General features: G+C 56.0%; 1 protein-coding gene across 1 annotated transcript in view; it reads right to left on the bottom strand.

Annotated features, from left to right (window-relative positions):
• pde3a (phosphodiesterase 3A) overlaps positions 1-19942 on the bottom strand; it is a 109964-nt gene that overhangs the window by 77532 nt on the left and 12490 nt on the right. The window contains exon 2 of the mRNA XM_031898094.1: positions 16947-17460. Coding sequence (XP_031753954.1) covers positions 16947-17460 — 514 coding nt within the window. The remainder of the gene's footprint in view (positions 1-16946; positions 17461-19942) is intronic.

Raw genomic sequence — 19942 nt, 5'->3', positions numbered from 1 at the left:
CTGTGCCAGGGCAGATACCCCCAATATAACCTGTGCCAGGGCAGATACCCGCAGTACAACCCTGTGCCAGGGCTGATACCCCCCAGTATAACCTGTGGCCAGGGCAGATACCCCCAGTATAACCTGTGCCAGGGAAGATACCCCCAGTATAACCTGTGCCAGGGCAGATACACCAGTATAACCTGTGCCAGGGCAGATACCCCAGTATAACCTGTGCCAGGGCAGATACCCCCAGTATAACCTGTGCCAGGGCAGATACCCCCAGTATAAACGGGTGTGCCAGGGCAGATACCCCCAGTATAACCTGTGCCAGGGCAGATACCCCCAGTATAACCTGTGCCAGGGCAGATACCCCCAGTATAACCTGTGCCAGGGCAGATACCCCCAGTATAACCTGTGGCAGGGGCGATACCCCCAGTATAACCTGTGCCAGGGCAGATACCCCCAGTATAACGTTTGCCAGGGCAGATACCCCAGTATAACCTGTGCCAGGGCAGATACCCCCAGTATAACCTGTGCCAGGGCAAATACCCTCAATATAACCTGTGCCAGAGCAGATACCCCCAGTATAACGTGTGCCAGGGCAGATACCCCCAGTATAACCTGTGCCAGGGCAAATACCCTCAATATAACCTGTGCCAGGGCAGATACCCCCAGTATACCTGTGCCAGGGCAGATACCCCCAGTATAACCTGTGCCAGGGCAGATACCCCCAGTATAACCTGTGCCAGGGCAGATACCCCCAGTATAACCTATGCCAGGGCAGATACCCTCAATAAACCTGTGCCAGGGCAGATACCCCCAGTATAACCTGTGCCAGGGCAGATACCCCCCAGTATAACCTGTGGCCAGGGCAGATACCCCCAGTAAAACCTGTGCCAGGGCAGATACCCCTAGTATAACCTGTGCCAGGCAGATACCCCCAATATAACCTGTGCCAGGGCAGATACCCCCAGTATAACCTGTGCCAGGGCAGATACCCCCAGTATAACCTGTGCCAGGGCAGATACCCCCAATATAACCTGTGCCAGGGCAGATACCCCCAGTATACCTGTGCCAGGGCAGATACCCCAGTATAACCTGTGCCAGGGCAGATACCCCCAGTATAACCTGTGCCAGGGCAGATACCCCCAGTATAACCTGTGCCAGGGCAGATACCCCCAGTATATCCTGTGCCAGGGCAGATACCCCCAATATAACCTGTGCCAGGGCAGAAACCCCCAGTATAACCTGTGCCAGGGCAGATACCCCCAGTATAACCTGTGCCAGGGCAGATACCCCCAGTATAACCTGTGCCAGGGCAAGATACTCCCAGTATAACCTGTGGCCAGGGCAGATACCCCCAATATAACCTGTGCCAGGGCAGATACCCCCAGTATAACCTGTGCCAGGGCAGATACCCCCAGTATAACCTGTGCAGGGCAGATACCCCCAGTATAACCTGTGCCAGGGCAGATACCCCCGGTATAACCTGTGCCAGGGCAGATACCCCCAATATAACCTGTGCCAGGGCAGATACCCCCAGTATAACGTGTGCCAGGGCAGATACCCCCAGTATAACCTGTGCCAGGGCAGATACCCCCAATATAACCTGTGCCAGGGCAGATACCCCCAGTATAACCTGTGCCAGGGCAGATACCCCCAGTATAACCTGTGCCAGGGCAGATACCCCCAGTATAACCTGTGCCAGGGCAGATACCCCCAGTATAACCTGTGCCAGGGCAGATACCCCCAGTATAACCTGTGCCAGGGCAGATACCCCAGTATAACCTGTGCCAGGGCAGATACCCCCCAATATAAACTGTGCCAGGGCAGATACCCCCAGTATAACCTGTGCCAGGGCAGATACCCCCAGTATAACCTGTGCCAGGGCAGATACCCCCCATATAACCTGTGCCAGGGCTGATACCCCAGTATCAACCTGTGCCAGGGCAGATACCCCCAGTATAACCTGTGCCAGGGCAGATACCCCCAGTATAACCTGTGCCAGGGCAGATACCCCCAGTATAACCTGTGCCAGGGCAGATACCCCCAGTATAACCTGTGCCAGGGCAGATACCCCCAGTATAACCTGTGCCAGGGCAGATACCCCCAGTATAACCTGTGCCAGGGCAGATACCCCAGTAAATAACCTGGTGGCCAGGGCTGATACCCCCAATATAAAACCTGTGCCAGGGCTGATACCCCCAGTATAACCTGTGCCAGGGCAGATACCCCCAGTATAACCTGTGGCCAAGGGCAAGATACCCCCAGTAATATAACCTGTGCAGGGCGATCCCCAACTATAACCTTGCCAGGGCTGATACCCCCAATATAACCTGTGCCAGGGGGGGGGGGGGGCAGATACCCCAGTATACCTGTGCCAGGGCAAGATACCCAGTATAACCTGTCGCAGGGCAGATACCCCCACGTAATACTGTGCCAGGGCTGATACCCCCAGTATAACCTGTGCCAGGGCAGATACCCCCAGTACAGTATAACGGCCCAGAGCATTCCCTCTCTGATACCCGTGGGTGGGAGCTGCCATAGCAATACCCAGCTGGGCCGGCGCCCGGGGGGTTAATATTCCTTCTCGCCCAGATTCTGTTTGTTGAACAAATATCTGCCCAGTGAGAGTAAAGGGCCGCGTCAGCCCTGCCCTGCGATTGGCTGATGTTCTGCACTGCTGGTTCTGACTCCTGAAACAATGTAGCCAACAAAGCCGGAGAGTCGGACCCACAGAATTAGATCTTTTTGGCTGTAGTTCCCCTTTAAGATGCAAGGAAACCCCTCCCCCACCTCCTGGGCTCCATAGGCCAGTTCTGCATTCTTCCATTTATTACTGAACTGCAACTCCCAGCAGTCACTCTGCCCCTTTAAGAGACAAGTGGAGGGAAATATCGGTAATTGTTCCACTAATGAATTGTCCTTTATTATTTCCTGCTTTCCCTCAGCAATATCCTGATGTACTAAGAACCTCCGAACATGGAAAGTCTGACTAATGCACCGGGGGGGGGGGGGGCAATAACCGCCGGGGGGGGGGGGTGAGACTGTCGGCCAATGGGATGAGCGAAGGTCCTTTCCTTCCACTTAATCACATTCTGCTCAGTTCATTATCTGGGGCCATAAATCTGCCGACTGTCACTTCCCCTATTTATACTGGTGCAAAGGTCCTTGGCCTCAGAGCTAGCACTCACACTCACACTCACACTCACACTATGGGCTCAGCACTGAGATAGTATATAGAGAGGTGGGAAATACACTCACACAGTCACATGGGTACCAGGAAATACACTCCCCCGTGCAAAGGAAGCAGAGACAGTCACATGGGTACCGGAAAAACTACACTCCCCCGTGCAAAGGAAGCAGAGACAGTCACACGGGTACCAGGAAATACACTCCCCGTCATGGGTACCGGGTACCGGGAAATACACTCCCCCGTGCACAGGAAGCAGAGACAGTCACACGGGTACCGGGAAATAACACCCCCGGTGCACAGGGGACAAAGCATAGACAGTAACACGGGTACCGGGAAATACACTCCCCCGTGCAAAGGAAGCAGAGACAGTCACATGGGTACCCCGGAAATACACTCCCCTGTGCAAAGGAAGCAGAGACAGTCACATGGGTACCGGGAAAGACATAGTCGATGGGTGCGACGTCTGATATGGATATCGAAAGGGAGAGTCACACGGGTACCCAGGGAAATACACTCCCCCGTGCACAGGAAGCAGAGACAGTAACACGGGTACCGGAAATACACTGCAGGTACCGGTTGGGAATACACTCCCCTGTGCAAAGGAAGCAGAGAAGTCACATGGGTACCCGGAAATACACTCCCCCGTGCAAAGGAAGCAGAGACAGTAACACGGGTACCAGGAAATACACTCCCCCCGTGCAAAGGAAGCAGAGACAGTCACACGGGTACCAGGAAATACACTCCCCGTGCAAGGAAGCAGAGACAGTCAACACGGGTACCGGGAAATACACTCCCCGTGCAAAGGAAGCAGAGACAGTCACACGGGTACCAGGAATACACTCCCCTGTGCAAAGGAAGCAGAGACAGTCACACGGGTACCGGAAATACACTCCCCCGTGCAAAGGAAGCAGAGACAGTCACACGGGTACCGGAATACACTCCCCCGTGCAAAGGAAGCAGAGACAATCACACGGGTACCAGGAAATACACTCCCCGTGCAAGGAAGCAGAGACAGTCACATGGGTACAAGGAAATACACTCCCCCCGTGCAAAGGAAGCAGAGACAGTCACACGGGTAACCAGGAAATACACTCCCCGTGCAAAGGAAGCAGAGACAGTCACATGGGTACCAGGAAATACACTCCCCCGTGCAAAGGAAGCAGAGACAGTCACATGGGTACCGGGAATACACTCCCCTGTGCAAAGGAAGCAGAGACAGTCACATGGGTACGGGAAATACACTCCCCCGTGCAAAGGAAGCAGAGACAGTAACACGGGTACCAGGGAATACACTCCCCCGTGCAAAGGAAGCAGAGACAGTCACACGGGTACCAGGAAATACACTCCCGTGCAAAGGAAGCAGAGACAGTCACACGGGTACCGGGAAAATACACTCCCCCGTGCAAAGGAAGCAGAAGACAGTCACACGGGTACCAGGAAATACACTCCCCTGTGCAATAGGAGCAGAGACAGTCACACGGGTACCGGGAATACACTCCCCCGTGCAAAGGAAGCAGAGACAGTCACATGGGTACAAGGAAATACACTCCCCCCGTGCAAAGGAAGCAGAGACAAGTCACACGGGTACCAGAAATACACTCCCCGTGCAAAGGAAGCAGAGACAGTCACATGGGTACCAGGAAATCACTCCCCCGTGCAAAGGAAGCAGAACAGTCACATGGGTACCAGGAAATACACTCCCCCGTGCAAAGGAAAGCAGAGACAGTCACATGGGTAAACAAGGAAATACACTCCCCCCGTGCAAAGGAAGCAGAGACAGTCACACGGTACCGGGAAATAACACTCCCCCGTGCAAAGGAAGCAGAGACAGTCACATGGGTACCGGAAAAATACACTCCCCCGTGCAAAGGAAGCAGAGACAGTCACATGGGTACCAGGAAATACACTCCCCCGTGCACAGGAAGCAGAGACAGTATCCAAATGGGTACCAGGAAATACACTCCCCCGTGCAAAGGAAGCAGAGACAGTCACACGGGTACCAGGCGGTAGTTGTGGAATACACTTCCCCCGTGCACAGGAAGCAGAGACAGTCACAATGGTTACCGGGAAATATCACTCCCCCGTGCAAAGGAAGCAGAGACAGTCACACGGGTACCAGGAAATACACTCCCCCGTGCAAAGGAAAGCAGAGACAGTCACACGGGTACCGGGAAATACATCCCCCGTGCACAGGAAGCAGAGACAGTCACACGGGTACCGGGAATACACTCCCCCGTGCACGGGAAGCAGAGACAGTCACACGGGTACCGGGAAATACACTCCCCCGTGCACAGGAAGCAGAGACAGTCAACATGGGTACCCCGGGGAAATACACTCCCCCGTGCAAAGGAAGCAGAGACAGTCACACGGGTACCGGGAAATACACTCCCCCGTGCAAGGAGCAGAGACAGTCACATGGGTACCGGAAATACACTCCCCCGTGCAAAGGAAGCAGAGACAGTCACACGGGTACCGGGAAATACACTCCCCGTGCACAGGAAACAGAGACAGTCACACGGGTACCGGGAAATACACTCCCTCGTGCACAGGAAGCAGAGACAGTCACACGGGTACGGGAATACACTCCCCCGTGCACAGGAACAGAGACAGTCACATGGGTACCGGGAAATACACTCCCCCGTGCAAAGGAAGCAGAGACAGTCACACGGGTACCGGGAAATACACTCCCCCGTGCAAAGGAAGCAGAGACAGTCACACGGGTACCGGGAAATACACTCCCCCGTGCAAAGTGGAAGTAGAGACAGTCACATGGGTACCGGGAAATACACTCCCCCGTGCAAAGTGGAAGTAGAAGTGATATAATGGGCGAGGCATGGCATGCTAACTAGTGAGCAGGTAGGGGGCCAATTCCATTGGGTGGCAACACTTGGGCTGGCTCTGCTCATTGAGCATTTAGTTGGCAGCACTGTTATTAGTCAGTTTCCTTGATCTCGAACCCTTTGATTGGCAGTTGATCCGGCACAGGCTCAGGCTGTAATAACTCTCCAGCTCTGGGCGCCGGCCCTTTAATAAAAGGAGAGTGAGCACTGAGGAGGCAGTTTCACTATCTGCCCTTCTGCCCCGCCCCGGCTCTGTAGGAACATCTGGCAGGGGGAGAGATTAGGGGGGACGCCGGCTGCTCCGAGCTGATTAGTGAAGGGTTCGTCACTAAAATTAAAAATGAGATATCGACTCCCTCCCAGTTGTGTTATTGCCCCCCCCCCCCCCCGTGTTTGTGCCGGCGAGATAGTGCCCCCCGGGGTCACGTGGCCCCAGCGAGCGAATGGGGCCCATATCTGTATTGGGAATGTGAATATAAACAGGGACCAGCTCGAGGGCCACAAGTTGTACCCCCCCATATTATGGGATATATCAACGTTTCCATGGTAATTACCCCTCCCACTGGGTCCACCTGGTTACTGGCTGATCTGCCAGAGTATTGCCCTGCTGGGAGTTACAGTAGGAGGGGCAGTTCCTTACTGCTGGGAGTTACAGTAGGGGGGCAGTTCCTTACTGCTGGGAGTTACAGTAGGGGGGCAATTACTTACTGCTGGGAGTTACAGTAGGGGGGGCAGTTCCTTACTGCTGGGGTTACAGTAGGGGGCAGTTCCTTACTGCTGGGAGTTACAGTAGGGGGCAGTTCCTTACTGCTGGAGTTACATAGGGGGGCAGTTCCTTACTGCTGGGGAGTTACAGTAGGGGGGCAGTTCCTTACTGCTGGGAGTTACAGTAGGGGGGCAGTTCTTACTGCTGGGAGTTACAGTGGGGGCAGTTCCTTACTGCTGGGAGTTACAGTAGGGGGGAGTTTCCTTACTGCTGGGAGTTACAGTAGGGGGGCAGTTCCTTACTGCTGGGAGTTACAGTAGGGGGGCAGTTCCTTACTGCTGGGAGTTACAGTAGGGGGGCAGTTCCTTACTGCTGGGAGTTACAGTAGGGGGGCAGTTCCTTACTGCTGGGAGTTACAGTAGGGGGGCAGTTCCTTACTGCTGGGAGTTACAGTAGGGGGCAGTTCCTTACTGCTGGGAGTTACAGTAGGGGGACAGTTCCTTACTGCTGGAGTTACAGTAGGGGGGCAGTTTACTTGCTGCTGGGAGTTTACAGTAGGGGGGGGCAGTTTCCTTACTGCGGGAGTTACAGTAGGGGGGCAGTTCCTTACTGCTGGGAGTTACAGTAGGGGGGCAGTTCCTTACTGCTGGGAGTTACAGTAGGGGGGGCAGTTCCTTACTGCTGGGAGTTACAGTAGGGGGGCAGTTCCTTACTGCTGGGAGTTACAGTAGGGGGGCAGTTCCTTACTGCTGGGAGTTACAGTAGGGGGGCAGTTCCTTACTGCTGGGAGTTACAGTAGGGGGGCAGTTCCTTAACTGCTGGGAGTTACAGTAGGGGGGCAGTCCTTACTGCTGAGTTACAGTAGGGGGCAGTTCCTTATGTGGGAGTTACAGTAGGGGGAGCAGTTCCTTACTGCTGGGAGTTACAGTAGGGGGGCAAGTTCCTTACTGCTGGGAGTTACAGTAGGGGGGCAGTTCCTTACTGCTGGGAGTTACAGTAGGGGGACAGTTCCTTACTGCTGGGAGTTACAGTAGGGGGGCAGTTCCTTACTGCTGGGAGTTACAGTAGGGGGGGCAGTTCCTTACTGCTGGGAGTTACAGTAGGGGGGCAGTTCCTTACTGCTGGGAGTTACAGTAGGGGTTCCTTACTGCTGGGAGTTACAGTAGGGGGGCAGTTCCTTACTGCTGGGAGTTACAGTAGGGGGGCAGTTCCTTACTGCTGGGAGTTACAGTAGGGGGGCAGTTCCTTACTGCTGGGAGTTACAGTAGGGGGGCAGTTCCTTACTGCTGGGAGTTACAGTAGGGGGGCAGTTCCTTACTGCTGGGAGTTACAGTAGGGGGACAGTTCCTTACTGCTGGGAGTTACAGTAGGGGGGGCAGTTCCTTACTGCTGGGAGTTACAGTAGGGGGGGCAGTTCCTTACTGCTGGGAGTTACAGTAGGGGGGCAGTTCCTTACTGCTGGGAGTTACAGTAGGGGGGGCAGTTCCTTACTGCTGGGAGTTACAGTAGGGGGGGCAGTTCCTTACTGCTGGGAGTTACAGTAGGGGGGCAGTTCCTTACTGCTGGGAGTTACAGTAGGGGGGGGCAGTTCTTACTGCTGGGAGTTACAGTAGGGGGGGCAGTTCCTTACTGCTGGGAGTTACAGTAGGGGGGCAGTTCCTTACTGCTGGGAGTTACAGTAGGGGGGGCAGTTCCTTACTGCTGGGAGTTACAGTAGGGGGGCAGTTCCTTACTGCTGGGAGTTACAGTAGGGGAGGGCAGTTCCTTACTGCTGGGAGTTACAGTAGGGGGGGCAGTTCCTTACTGCTGGGAGTTACAGTAGGGGCAGTTCTTACTGCTGGGAGTTACAGTAGGGGGGCAGTTTTTCTACTGCTGGGAGTTACAGTAGGGGGGCAGTTTCCTTACTGCTGGGAGTTACAGTAGGGGGGCAGTTCCTTACTGCTGTGGGGGGGGACGGGGGAGTTACAGTAGGGGGCAGTTACTTGCTGCTGGGAGTTACAGTAGGGGGGGCAGTTCCTTACTGCTGGGAGTTTACAGTAGGGGGGCAGTTACTTGCTGCTGGGAGTTACAGTAGGGGGGGCAGTTCCTTACTGCTGGGAGTTACAGTAGGGGGGCAGTTCCTTACTGCTGGGAGTTACAGTAGGGGGGGCAGTTCCTTACTGCTGGGTTACAGTAGGGGGGGGCAGTTCCTTACTGCTGGGAGTTACAGTAGGGGGGCAGTTACTTGCTGCTGGGAGTTCAGTAGGAGGGGCAGTTTCTTACTGCTGGGAGTTACAGTAGGGGGGCAGTTCCTTACTGCTGGGAGTTACAGTAGGGGGGCAGTTTCCTTACTGCTGGAGTTACAGTAGGGGGGCAGTTCCTTACTGCTGGGAGTTACAGTAAGGGGGGGCAGTTCCTTACTGCTGGGAGTTACAGTAGGGGGGCAGTTCCTTACTGCTGGAGTTACCAGTAGGGGGGCAGTTACTTACTGCTGAGGAGGTTACAGTAGGGGGGCAGTTCCTTACTGCCTGGGAGTTACAGTGGGGGGCGTTCCTTACTGCTGGGAGTTACAGTAGGGGGGCAGTTACTTGCTGTGGAGTTACAGTAGGGGGGCAGTTCCTTACTGCTGGGAGTTACAGTAGGGGGGGCAGTTCCTTACTGCTGGGAGTTACAGTAGGGGGGCAGTTCCTTACTGCTGGGAGTTACAGTAGGGGGGGCAGTTCCTTACTGCTGGGAGTTACAGTAGGGGGGCATTCCTTACTGCTGGGAGTTACAGTAGGGGGGCCAGTTACTTACTGCTGGGAGTTACAGTAGGGGGGCAGTTCCTTACTGCTGGAGTTACAGTAGGGGGCAGTTCCTTACTGCTGGGAGTTACAGTAAGGGGGCAGTTACTTGCTGCTGGGAGTTACAGTAGGGGGGGCAGTTCCTTACTGCTGGGAGTTACAGTAGGGGGGGCAGTTACTTGCTGCTGGGAGTTACAGTAGGGGGGGCAGTTCCTTACTGCTGGGAGTTACAGTAGGGGGGAAGCAGTTTCACCCCCAGGCCCTTGGGAAACGGTTCCCCTGCTTTATCTCGGCCAATAGGATTAGGCGCAGGGAGTGGCCCCGCCGTATAACCATAAATCTCCCGGCGCTGCCGTTCGCACCTTCACAACAAGCAGCGACTGAGCCAATAAATCCATCCGACTCCGAGCAAATAAATCATAAATCAACGGAAATTCCGTATCCCCCAATCTGTGCTCGGTGGGAACCTCCTGTATCTCCCAGGAATTCAAGGGGTGCCGGGAATATCAGGAGTCGGAACCAGCAGTGCGTGAATTTTCCTTTCATGTTAAACAAACAGGTTGCAGTTGGTCTTCATTTTTTTTTATTTGCACCATTTAGCCTTTTGTTCTGCAGCTCTCCAGCTTGGAACTTCAGCAGCTATCCCGTTGCTAGGGTGCAGTTTAACCTAGCAACCAGGCAGTGGTTTGAAAGAGAGATGGGAATATGAATAGGGGAGGGGCTGAATAGAAAGATAAGTAATAATGAGTAACAATAACAATAAAACTGGAGCCTCACAGAGCAAACTAACAACCGGCGCTATGGCAGCTCCCTTGTTGTTATGTAACATAGGGAGAGTATTAAGGAGAGTATTAGACAACTCTAGCTGCTGCTATGGCACCGTTGCTGGATCCTGGGGGAGGACATGGGGCTATTAAATAGCAGTACTGCCCCCCCCCCCCCGGGGTCAGACCCATTTATAACGTTAAACCTATCGGTTGTCATGTTCTCCCTCTTCCTCACTCATTTGCATAGTATGTAAATGAACAGCCAATAAGATCAATGCAAACAGCACATTATACATGATCTATTTCTATTTGTTCTCTGAAACACATTCCCCCCCCCCCTCGTGCCCCCAGCTGGGTATGTGGCCGCAGCCACTGGGCACGGACGTTGGGGGGCAATGGGAATAAGAGCAGCCACGTCGCCGGCACAGCTCTCCCCAGTACTAACAGGCCGTAAATGGTGTGTAAGGGGCAGGGGGGCAGTTTGAGACGGGGGGGGGGGCACGGCAGGGTCTGCTGAGGTCGGGAGTCTGTTTATTGTCCCGGCGCTGGGGATGAATGAGATGCAGAGACTGTTGGTTTAACCTTTCCTGGCACAGAGCTGCCCATTCATTGGCTCTGGCCCTTCGCTGTAACCGGGCTCTGCCAGCCCCCGCGATTATATACCAGTGTGTGGCCCCAAGGCTGGGGGGTCTATAGGGGGGCAAGTAGGGCAACTGGGGCCTCAAAGAGCAGCAGCTGTATACAGTGGGTGAATGCTGATGGTCGGAGGGAATGCTGGGAGTGGGAATGCTGGGAGACGGAGGGAATGCTGGGAGACAGAGGGAATGCTGGGAGACAGAGGGAATGCTGGGAGACAGAGGGAATGCTGGGGGTCGGAGGGAATGCTGGGAGACAGAGGGAATGCTGGGAGACAGAGGGAATGCTGGGAGACAGAGGGAATGCTGGGGGTCGGAGGGAATGCTGGGAGACAGAGGGAATGCTGGGAGACAGAGGGAATGCTGGGAGACAGAGGGAATGCTGGAAGTCGGAGGGAATGCTGGGAGACAGAGGGGAATCTGGAGACAGAGGGAATGCTGGGGGTCGGAGGGAATGCTGGGAGACAGAGGGAATGCTGGGAGACAGAGGGAATGCTGGGGGTCGGAGGGAATGCTGGGAGACAGAGGGAATGCTGGGAGACAGAGGGAATGCTGGAGACAGAGGGAATGCTGGAAGTCGGAGGGAATGCTGGGGGTCGGAGGGAATGCTGGGAGTGGAATGCTGGGGGTCGGAGGGAATGCTGGGAGTGGAATGCTGGGAGACGGAGGGAATGCTGGGAGACAGGGGAATGCTGGGAGACAGAGGGAATGCTGGGGTCGGAGGGAATGCTGGGAAGACAGAGGGAATGCTGGGAGCAAGAGGAATGCTGGAAGTCGGGGGAATGCTGGGTCGGAGGGAATGCTGGGAGTGGAATGCTGGGGGTCGGAGGGAATGCTGGGAGTGGAATGCTGGGAGACCGAGGGAATGCTGGGAGTGGGAATGCTGGCAGTGGGAATGCTGGGGGTCGGAGGGAATCTGGGAGTGGGAATGCTGGGGGAAGGAGGTGGAATGCTGGAGTGGAATGCTGAGAGTGGGCTGCTGGAGACGGAGGGAATGCTGGGAGTGGGAATGCTGAGAGTGGGAATGCTGGGGGTCGGAGGGAATGCTGGGAGGGGAATGCTGGGGGTCGGAGGGAATGCTGAGAGTGGGAATGCTGGGGGTCGGAGGGAATGCTGGGAGTGGAATGCTGGGAGACGGAGGGAATGCTGGGAGTGGGAATGCTGGGGGAAGGAGGGAATGCTGGAGTGGGAATGCTGGGGGAAGGAGGGAATGCTGGGAGTGGGAATGCTGGGGGTCGGAGGGAATGCTGGGAGTGGAATGCTGGGAGACGGAGGGAAGCTGGGCGTGGGAATGCTGGGGGAAGGAGGGAATGCTGGGAGTGGGAATGCTGAGAGTGGGAATGCTGGGAGACGGAGGGAATGCTGGGGGTCATAGGGAATGCTGGGAGTGGGAATTCTTGGAGACAGAGGGAATGCTGGGAGATGGAGGGAATGCTGGGAGATGGAGGGAATGCTGGGGGTCGGAGGGAACCCCCATCCCATACAGAACTGTGAGACCCCCCCATCCCATACAGAACTTTGATACCCCCCATCCCATACAGAATTGTGAGACCCCCCCATCCCCCATACAGAACTGTGAGACCCCCATCCCATACGAACTGTGAGACCCCCATCCATACAGAACTGTGAGACCCCCCATCCCATACAGAACTGTGAGACCCCCCATCCCATACAGAACTGTGAGACCCCCCCATCCCATACAGAACTGTGAGACCCCCCCATCCCATACAGAACTGTGAGACCCCCCCATCCCATACAGAACTGTGAGACCCCCCATCCCATACAGAACTGTGAGACCCCCCATCCCATACAGAACTGTGAGACCCCCCATCCCATACAGAACTGTGAGACCCCCCCATCCCATACAGAACTGTGAGACCCCCCCGATTCCCATACAGAACTGTGAGACCCCCCATCCCATAACAGAACTGTGAGACCCCCCATCCCATACAGAACTGTGAGACCCCCCCATCCCATACAGAACTGTGAGACCCCCCATCCCATACAGAACTGTGAGACCCCCCCATCCCACAATGCCCCTTCCCCGGCTGTGCAGCTATTACATACATTACGGTACTAATACTAAGAAGGCAGTTAAATACCCCAGGAAAGCACAGTTGCCCCAGTATCTGCCCAGATATGAGAGGCTTCTCAGTCTCTAACATTAGTTAATTGCCATTGGTTGCCAGGAGTCCAACCTCAGCGGGGTGGGGCCAAAGTTATCTTCCCTCCCCCAAAGAGCTTGCACTCTGCCAACAGTCTTTCATCAGGGGGCCCAAGACAAGCTGCCCAGTGGGGGCCCCCAATATTGCTGAGGGGTCAATAAGTAGGTGGTTACATTAGGGTAATAAGTGTGGGGGTCCGGGCAGCTGCTGACTTGGGGGGGTGCACAGGTCCAACACCCCTGGTTCATACACTATACATTCTACCCCCCACCCCCCCACTAGGGGCCCCTCTGATGCCGGGGGCCCAAAACATAAGCACAAAACAAAAACTGCCCATAAATACAGGATTAAAGTGGGGGGCGAATGTAGCTTTAAAGGGGCTGTTCACCTTTAAATTAACTTTTAGCAGATCTCTGGTTGCTAGGGTCCAGTTCAACATAGCAACCAGGCAGCGATTTAAAAGGGAAACTAGTATATGAATTGAGGAGGGGCTCAAGGAATAAAAAGTAACAATAATAATAAAACTTGAGCCTCACAGAGCAATAGGTTTTTGGTTACTAGGGTCCAAGTTACCTTAGCAACCAGGGAGTGGGTTGGATGAGAGACAGGAATATGAATAGGGGAGGGGCTGAATAGAAAGATAAGGAATAAAAAGTAACAATAACAATAAAACTGGAGCCTCACAGAGCAATAGGTTTTGGTTGCTAGGGTCCAAGTTACCTTAGCAACCAGGGAGGGGTTAGGATGAGAGACAGGAATATGAATTGGGGAGGGGCTGAATAGAAAGATAAGGAATAAAAAGTAACAATAACAATAAAACTGGAGCCTCACAGAGCAATAGGGTTTGGTTGCCGGGGTCAGTGACCCCCATTTGAAAGCTGCAAACTATAAAGAATAAAAAATAGAGACCAATTGCAAAGTTGTTAAGAGCAGGCCGTTCTATAAGGTACTAACATTTCACTGTAAGAATCAGCGGGATTATTATTGGCTATGGGACCCCCCCCCAGGACAAAAAGCGCTCCCCCCCCCCCAGACCGGGAGCTGCTGATTCAGCAGGAAAGTCGAGCACAGAGGGGGGATTATTGGGGCGGCCGAGGCAGAATTCCAAGGCAAACAGACACATGAAGGCAGGAAAGCAGGATCCGTTCCCTATTTCTCTTCCCCTTCCAATAAAATCCTCCAATAAACAGAAAGGAAAGGTTCCAGGGGCAGTAAACATGCCCCCCCCCCAAGCCAAACACATTCATAAATATAAATATCTTTTACGAGCGTGAAAAAAGCACAGACTTCCGTGAAAAATCGACCGCCGCACCCCCGCGCTGATAACATGGTTCGGTCCAAGCACCCCCCCTGCCCCGGGAATAAGGAGGAAGCCAAAGGTAAAACTACTGGGGGCAAATATAAAGTCGTTTTATGGGCAAATACGCAACTTGATGCGAATAGTGAAAGGCAGTTTTGTATCATAACGGGTTCAATCCCAACATTCCCTGAGGGCCAAACTTCCTGTAGCACTTCCTGTTTCTCCCGAGTCACCAATGGAGGCAGGTAGTTAAGCAATGGCCAGCCCCTCTGTGAAATGAGGTGGGAGGAGTTTGTTTATACAGAGCTCATTATCTCCATTGAAACAAATGAAGCGTTTAATGGATCAGTAATAGGGTTAATTACACACATGGCACCAGAACTTTCCCTCAGTGGTTTCATTATCAGGGGGGGGGGTGGTTATAGTCAGGGCTGCACACAGCAGGGAGCCCCCCCAGGCAGAGCAAGACCCGCCCCCTCGTTTCCACAATAATATTAATTACTTTGCAATTACCCAGCCGTGACGTCAATGCCTCCTGCCAACATTCCGCTCCCAGTCGCGCGGCTTCCAGATTCAGGGGCCCCCACGGAATTAGCCCCCCAGCCGGGCACCCACCCCAGGGAAATCACTAACAGAACAAACACTTGGTCGGGGGGAGCCGGGGGTTGGTCGAGGGGAGCCGGGGGTTGGTCGGGGGGAGTCGGGGGTTGGTCAGGGGGGAGCCGGGGGTTGGTCGGGGGGGAGTCGGGGGGTTGGTTCAGGGGGAGCCGGGGGTTGGTCGGGGGAGCCGGGAGTTGGTCGGGGGAGCCGGGGGTTGGTTGGGGGGAGCCGGGGGTTGGTCGGGGGAGTCGGGGGGTTGGTCGGGGGGAGCCGGGAGTTGGTCGGGGGGGAGCCGGGGGTTGGTCGGGGGGGAGCCGGGGTTGGCCAGGGGGGTTGGTCAGGGGGGAGCTGGGGGTTGGTCGGGGGAGCCGGGAGTTGGTCGGGGGGAAGCCGGGAGTTGGTCGGGGGGGAGCCGGGAGTTGGTCGGAGGGGAGCTGGGGGTTGGTCGGGGGAGCCGGGAGTTGGTCGGGGGGAAGCCGGGGGTTGGTCGGCGGGAGTCGGGGGGGTTGGTCAGGGGGAGCTGGGGGGTTGGTCGGGGGAGCCGGGAGTTGGCGGGGGGAGCCGGGGGTTGGTCGGGGGAGTCGGGGGGTTGGTCAGGGGGGAGCCGGGGGTTGGTCGGGGGAGCCGGGAGTTGGTCGGTGGGGAGCCGGGGGTTGGTCGGGGGGAGCCCGGGGGTTGGTCGGGGGGAGTCGGGGGGTTGGTCAGGGGGGAGCCGGGGGTTGGTCGGGGGAGCCGGGAGTTTGGTCGGTGGGGAGCCGGGGGTTGGTCGGGGGGGAGCCGGGGTTGGTCGGGGGGAGTCGGGGGGTTGGTCAGGGGGGAGCCGGGGGTTGGTCCGGGGGAGCCGGGAGTTGGTCGGGGGGGAGCCGGGGTTGGTCGGGGGGAGCCGGGGGTTGGTCGGGGGGTTGGTCAGGGGGGAGCTGGGGGTTGGTCGGGGGAGCCGGGAGTTGGTCGGGGGGAAGCCGGGAGTTGGTCGGAGGGGAAGCCGGGGGTTGGTCGGAGGGAGTCAGGGGGTTGGTCAGGGGGGAGCTGGGGGTTGGTCGGGGGAGCCGGGAGTTGGTCGGGGGGAGCCGGGGGTTGGTCGGGGGGTTGGTCAGGGGGGAGCTGGGGGTTGGTCGGGGAGCCGGGAGTTGGTCGGGGGAGCCGGGGGTTGGTCCGGGGGGGAGCTGGGGGTTGGTCGGGGGGAACTGGGATTTGGTCGGGGGGGCAAATTCTGCCCTAGAGACAAATTCTTATTATTTTCTATCAATAAAAAAGCAGATTTGGGGTCTTTATTCATTGTATCATGAACCCCGGCCCCCCAATTACCCCTCATCAGAAGTCCAGTCTCTAGTAATCCCATGATCCCGCTGGCCTTGCACTGTGAGCCAATCCCATGATGCCACTGGCCTTGCACTGTGAGCCAATCCCATGATGCCACTGGCCTTGCACTGTGAGCCAATCCCATGATCCCGCTGGCCTTGCACTGTGAGCCAATCCCATAATGCCGCCGGCCTTGCACTGTGAGCCAATCCCATGATCCCACTGGTGAGGGAGGGGTCGGTGCCAATCCCATGATCCCACTGGTGAGGGAGGGGTCGGTGCCAATCCCATGATGCCGCTGGTGAGGGAGGGGTCGGTGCCAATCCCATGATGCCGCTGGTGAGGGAGGGGTTGGTGCCAATCCCATGATGCCGCTGGTGAGGGAGGGGGTCGGTGCCAATCCCATGATGCCGCTGGTGCCAATCCCATGATGCCGCTGGTGGGGAGGGGTCGGGCCAATCCCATGATGCCGCTGGTGAGGGAGGGGTCCGGTGCTCCAATCCCATGATGCCGCTGGTGAGGGAGGGGTCGGTGCCAATCCCATGATGCCGCTGGTGAGGGAGGGGTCGGTGCCAATCCCATGATGCCGCTGGTGAGGGAGGGGTCGGTGCCAATCCCATGATGCTGCTGGTGAGGGAGGGGGTCGGTGCCAATCCCATGATGCCGCTGGTGGGGGGGTCGGGCCATCCAATGCCTGGAGGGAGGGGTCGGTGCCAATCCCATGATGCCGCTGGTGAGGGAGGGGGTCGGTGCCATCCCATGATGCCGCTGGTGAGGGAGGGGTTGGTGCCAATCCCATGATGGCCGCTGGTGAGGGAGGGGGTCGGTGCCAATCCCATGATGCCGCTGGTGCCAATCCCATGATGCCGCTGGTGAGGGAGGGGTCGGTGCCAATCCCATGATGCCGCTGGTGAGGGAGGGGTTCGGTGCCCAATCCCATGATGCCGGCTGGTGCCAATCCCATGATGCCGCTGGTGAGGGAGGGGTCGGTGCCAATCCCATGATGCCGCTGGTGAGGGAGGGGGTCGGTGCCAATCCCATGATGCCGCTGGTGCCAATCCCATGATGCCGCTGGTGAGGGAGGGGTCGGTGCCAATCCCATGATGCCGCTGGTGAGGGAGGGGTCGGTGCCAATCCCATGATGCCGCTGGTGCCAATCCCATGATGCCGCTGGTGAGGGAGGGGTCGGTGCCAATCCCATGATGCCGCTGGTGAGGGAGGGGCCAGGCCGGCCAATCAATGCCAGAGAGGAGCGAGGGAAAGGTCATGTTTATGGATAAATATTTTCGCTGGGATTTATTCACTGAAGCTCTTTGCCTGGGGCAGCGAATGGGAACGGGAGGAGCCGAATAATAACTGTGTGTGTTACCCCTAGCAACCGCTTCCTCCTGCCCCGCCCCCCACGGAGAGCAACACAGTCATTGGTCACTCTGCCTTTAGTAATCCACTTACCTACTCACCCCCCCCCCCCCCGGGGCAATACATTGTGTAGAACTTTCCTAATTACCCCCAGCACAACCATTGCCTGAATCCTTCTCTGCACAGTGGGGCAAACAGGGGTTAGTGCCCAGGGTCCCACCCATATAGAGACAGTAGGGCAAGATGGAGACAGTAGGACAAGATGGAGACAGTAGGGACAAGATGGGGACAGTAGGGCAAGATGGGGACAGTAGGGCAAGATGGAGACAGTAGGGCAAGATGGGGACAGTAGGGCAAGATGGAGACAGTAGGGACAAGATGGGGACAGTAGGGCAAGATGGGGACAGTAGGGCAAGATGGGGATAGTAGGGCAAGATGGGGGCAGTAGGGCAAGATGGAGACAGTAGGGACAAGATGGAGACAGTAGGGCAAGATGGAGACAGTAGGGCAAGATGGGGACAGTAGGGCAAGATGGAGACAGTAGGGCAAGATGGGGACAGTAGGGCAAGATGGAGACAGTAGGGCAAGATGGAGACAGTAGGGCAAGATGGAGACAGTAGGACAAGTGGGGACAGAGGGCAAGATGGGACAGTAGGGACAAGATGGGGACAGTAGGCAGATGGGGACAGTAGGGACAAGATGGGGACAGTAGGGCAAGATGGGAGACAGTAGGGACAAGATGGAGACAGTAGGGCAAGATGGAGACAGTAGGAAAGATGGAGACAGTAGGGGACAAGATGGGGACAGTAGGGGCAAGATGGGGGACAGTAGGGACAAGATGGGGACAGTAGGGCAAGATGGAGACAGTAGGGACAAGATGGGGACAGTAGGACAAGATGGAGACAGTAGGGCAAGATGGGGACAGTAGGGCAAGATGGACACAGTAGGGCAAGATGGAGACAGTAGGGACAAGATGGGGACAGTAGGGCAAGATGGGGACAGTAGGACAAGATGGAGACAGTAGGGACAAGATGGGGACAGTAGGGCAAGATGGAGACAGTAGGGACAAGATGGAGACAGTAGGGCAAGATGGGGACAGTAGGGCAAGATGGAGACAGTAGGGACAAGATGGAGACAGTAGGACAAGATGGAGACAGTAGGGACAAGATGGAGACAGTAGGGCAAGATGGGGACAGTAGGGCAAGATGGAGACAGTAGGACAAGATGGGGACAGTAGGGCAAGATGGAGACAGTAGGGCAAGATGGGGACAGTAGGACAAGATGGGGACAGTAGGGCAAGATGGAGACAGTAGGACAAGATGAGACAGTAGGGACAAGATGGAGACAGTAGGACAAGATGGAGACAGTAGGGACAAGATGGGGACAGTAGGACAAGATGGAGACAGTAGGGCAAGATGGAGACAGTAGGACAAGATGGGGACAGTAGGGCAAGATGGAGACAGTAGGGACAAGATGGAGACATTAGGACAAGATGGAGACAGTAGGGACAAGATGGAGACAGTAGGACAAGATGGAGACAGTAGGGACAAGATGGGGACAGTAGGGCAAGATGGAGACAGTAGGGCAAGATGGGGACAGTAGGGACAAGATGGAGACAGTAGAGGACAAGATGGAGACCAGTAGGGACAAGATGGGGACAGTAGGGCAAGATGGAGACAGTAGACCAAGATGGGGACAGTAGGACAAGATGGAGACAGTAGGGGCAAGATGGGGACAGTAGGGCAAGATGGGGACAGTAGGACAAGATGGGGACAGTAGGGCAAGATGGAGACAGTAGGGCAAGATGGAGACAGTAGGGCAAGATGGGGACAGTAGGACAAGATGGGGACAGTAGGGCAAGATGGAGACAGTAGGGCAAGATGGAGACGATGGGGCAAGATGGAGACGATGGGGCAAGATGGAGACGATGGGGCAAGATGGAGACGATGGGGCAAGATGGAGACGATGGGGCAAGATGGAGACGATGGGGCAAGATACTGAGGGAACGCAGGCAAACGCTTCCCGCGTCTCGTGGTGCAAAAAAGAAACGTATTTGTGTGGAAAAGCTGAATTTGCCCAAACCCCCCAGGGGGCAATTGTCGGCCCATTAGGGAAGAGAGAGGAAGAGGAGAAGCAGATGCGCCCAATCTAATTACACAAAACGACCTGCAGCCGTCGGGGGGAGGAGCTTGGGGGCTGCACCGGCCGTTCCCCCTCGACCCGGGAGGCTGATTTACTAATTGCTGATAATTCTGCAGTTTGTCGGGTTTGAATCCCTCCCTGACGCTGTAAAGCAATAAAAGCCCCCGGGCCAATAAAATACCCCTGTTA

Source organism: Xenopus tropicalis, chromosome 3, assembly GCF_000004195.4.
Source record: "Xenopus tropicalis strain Nigerian chromosome 3, UCB_Xtro_10.0, whole genome shotgun sequence".
Taxonomy (NCBI): Eukaryota; Metazoa; Chordata; class Amphibia; order Anura; family Pipidae; genus Xenopus; species Xenopus tropicalis.
This window is presented reverse-complemented; position numbering and strand designations above follow the sequence as displayed.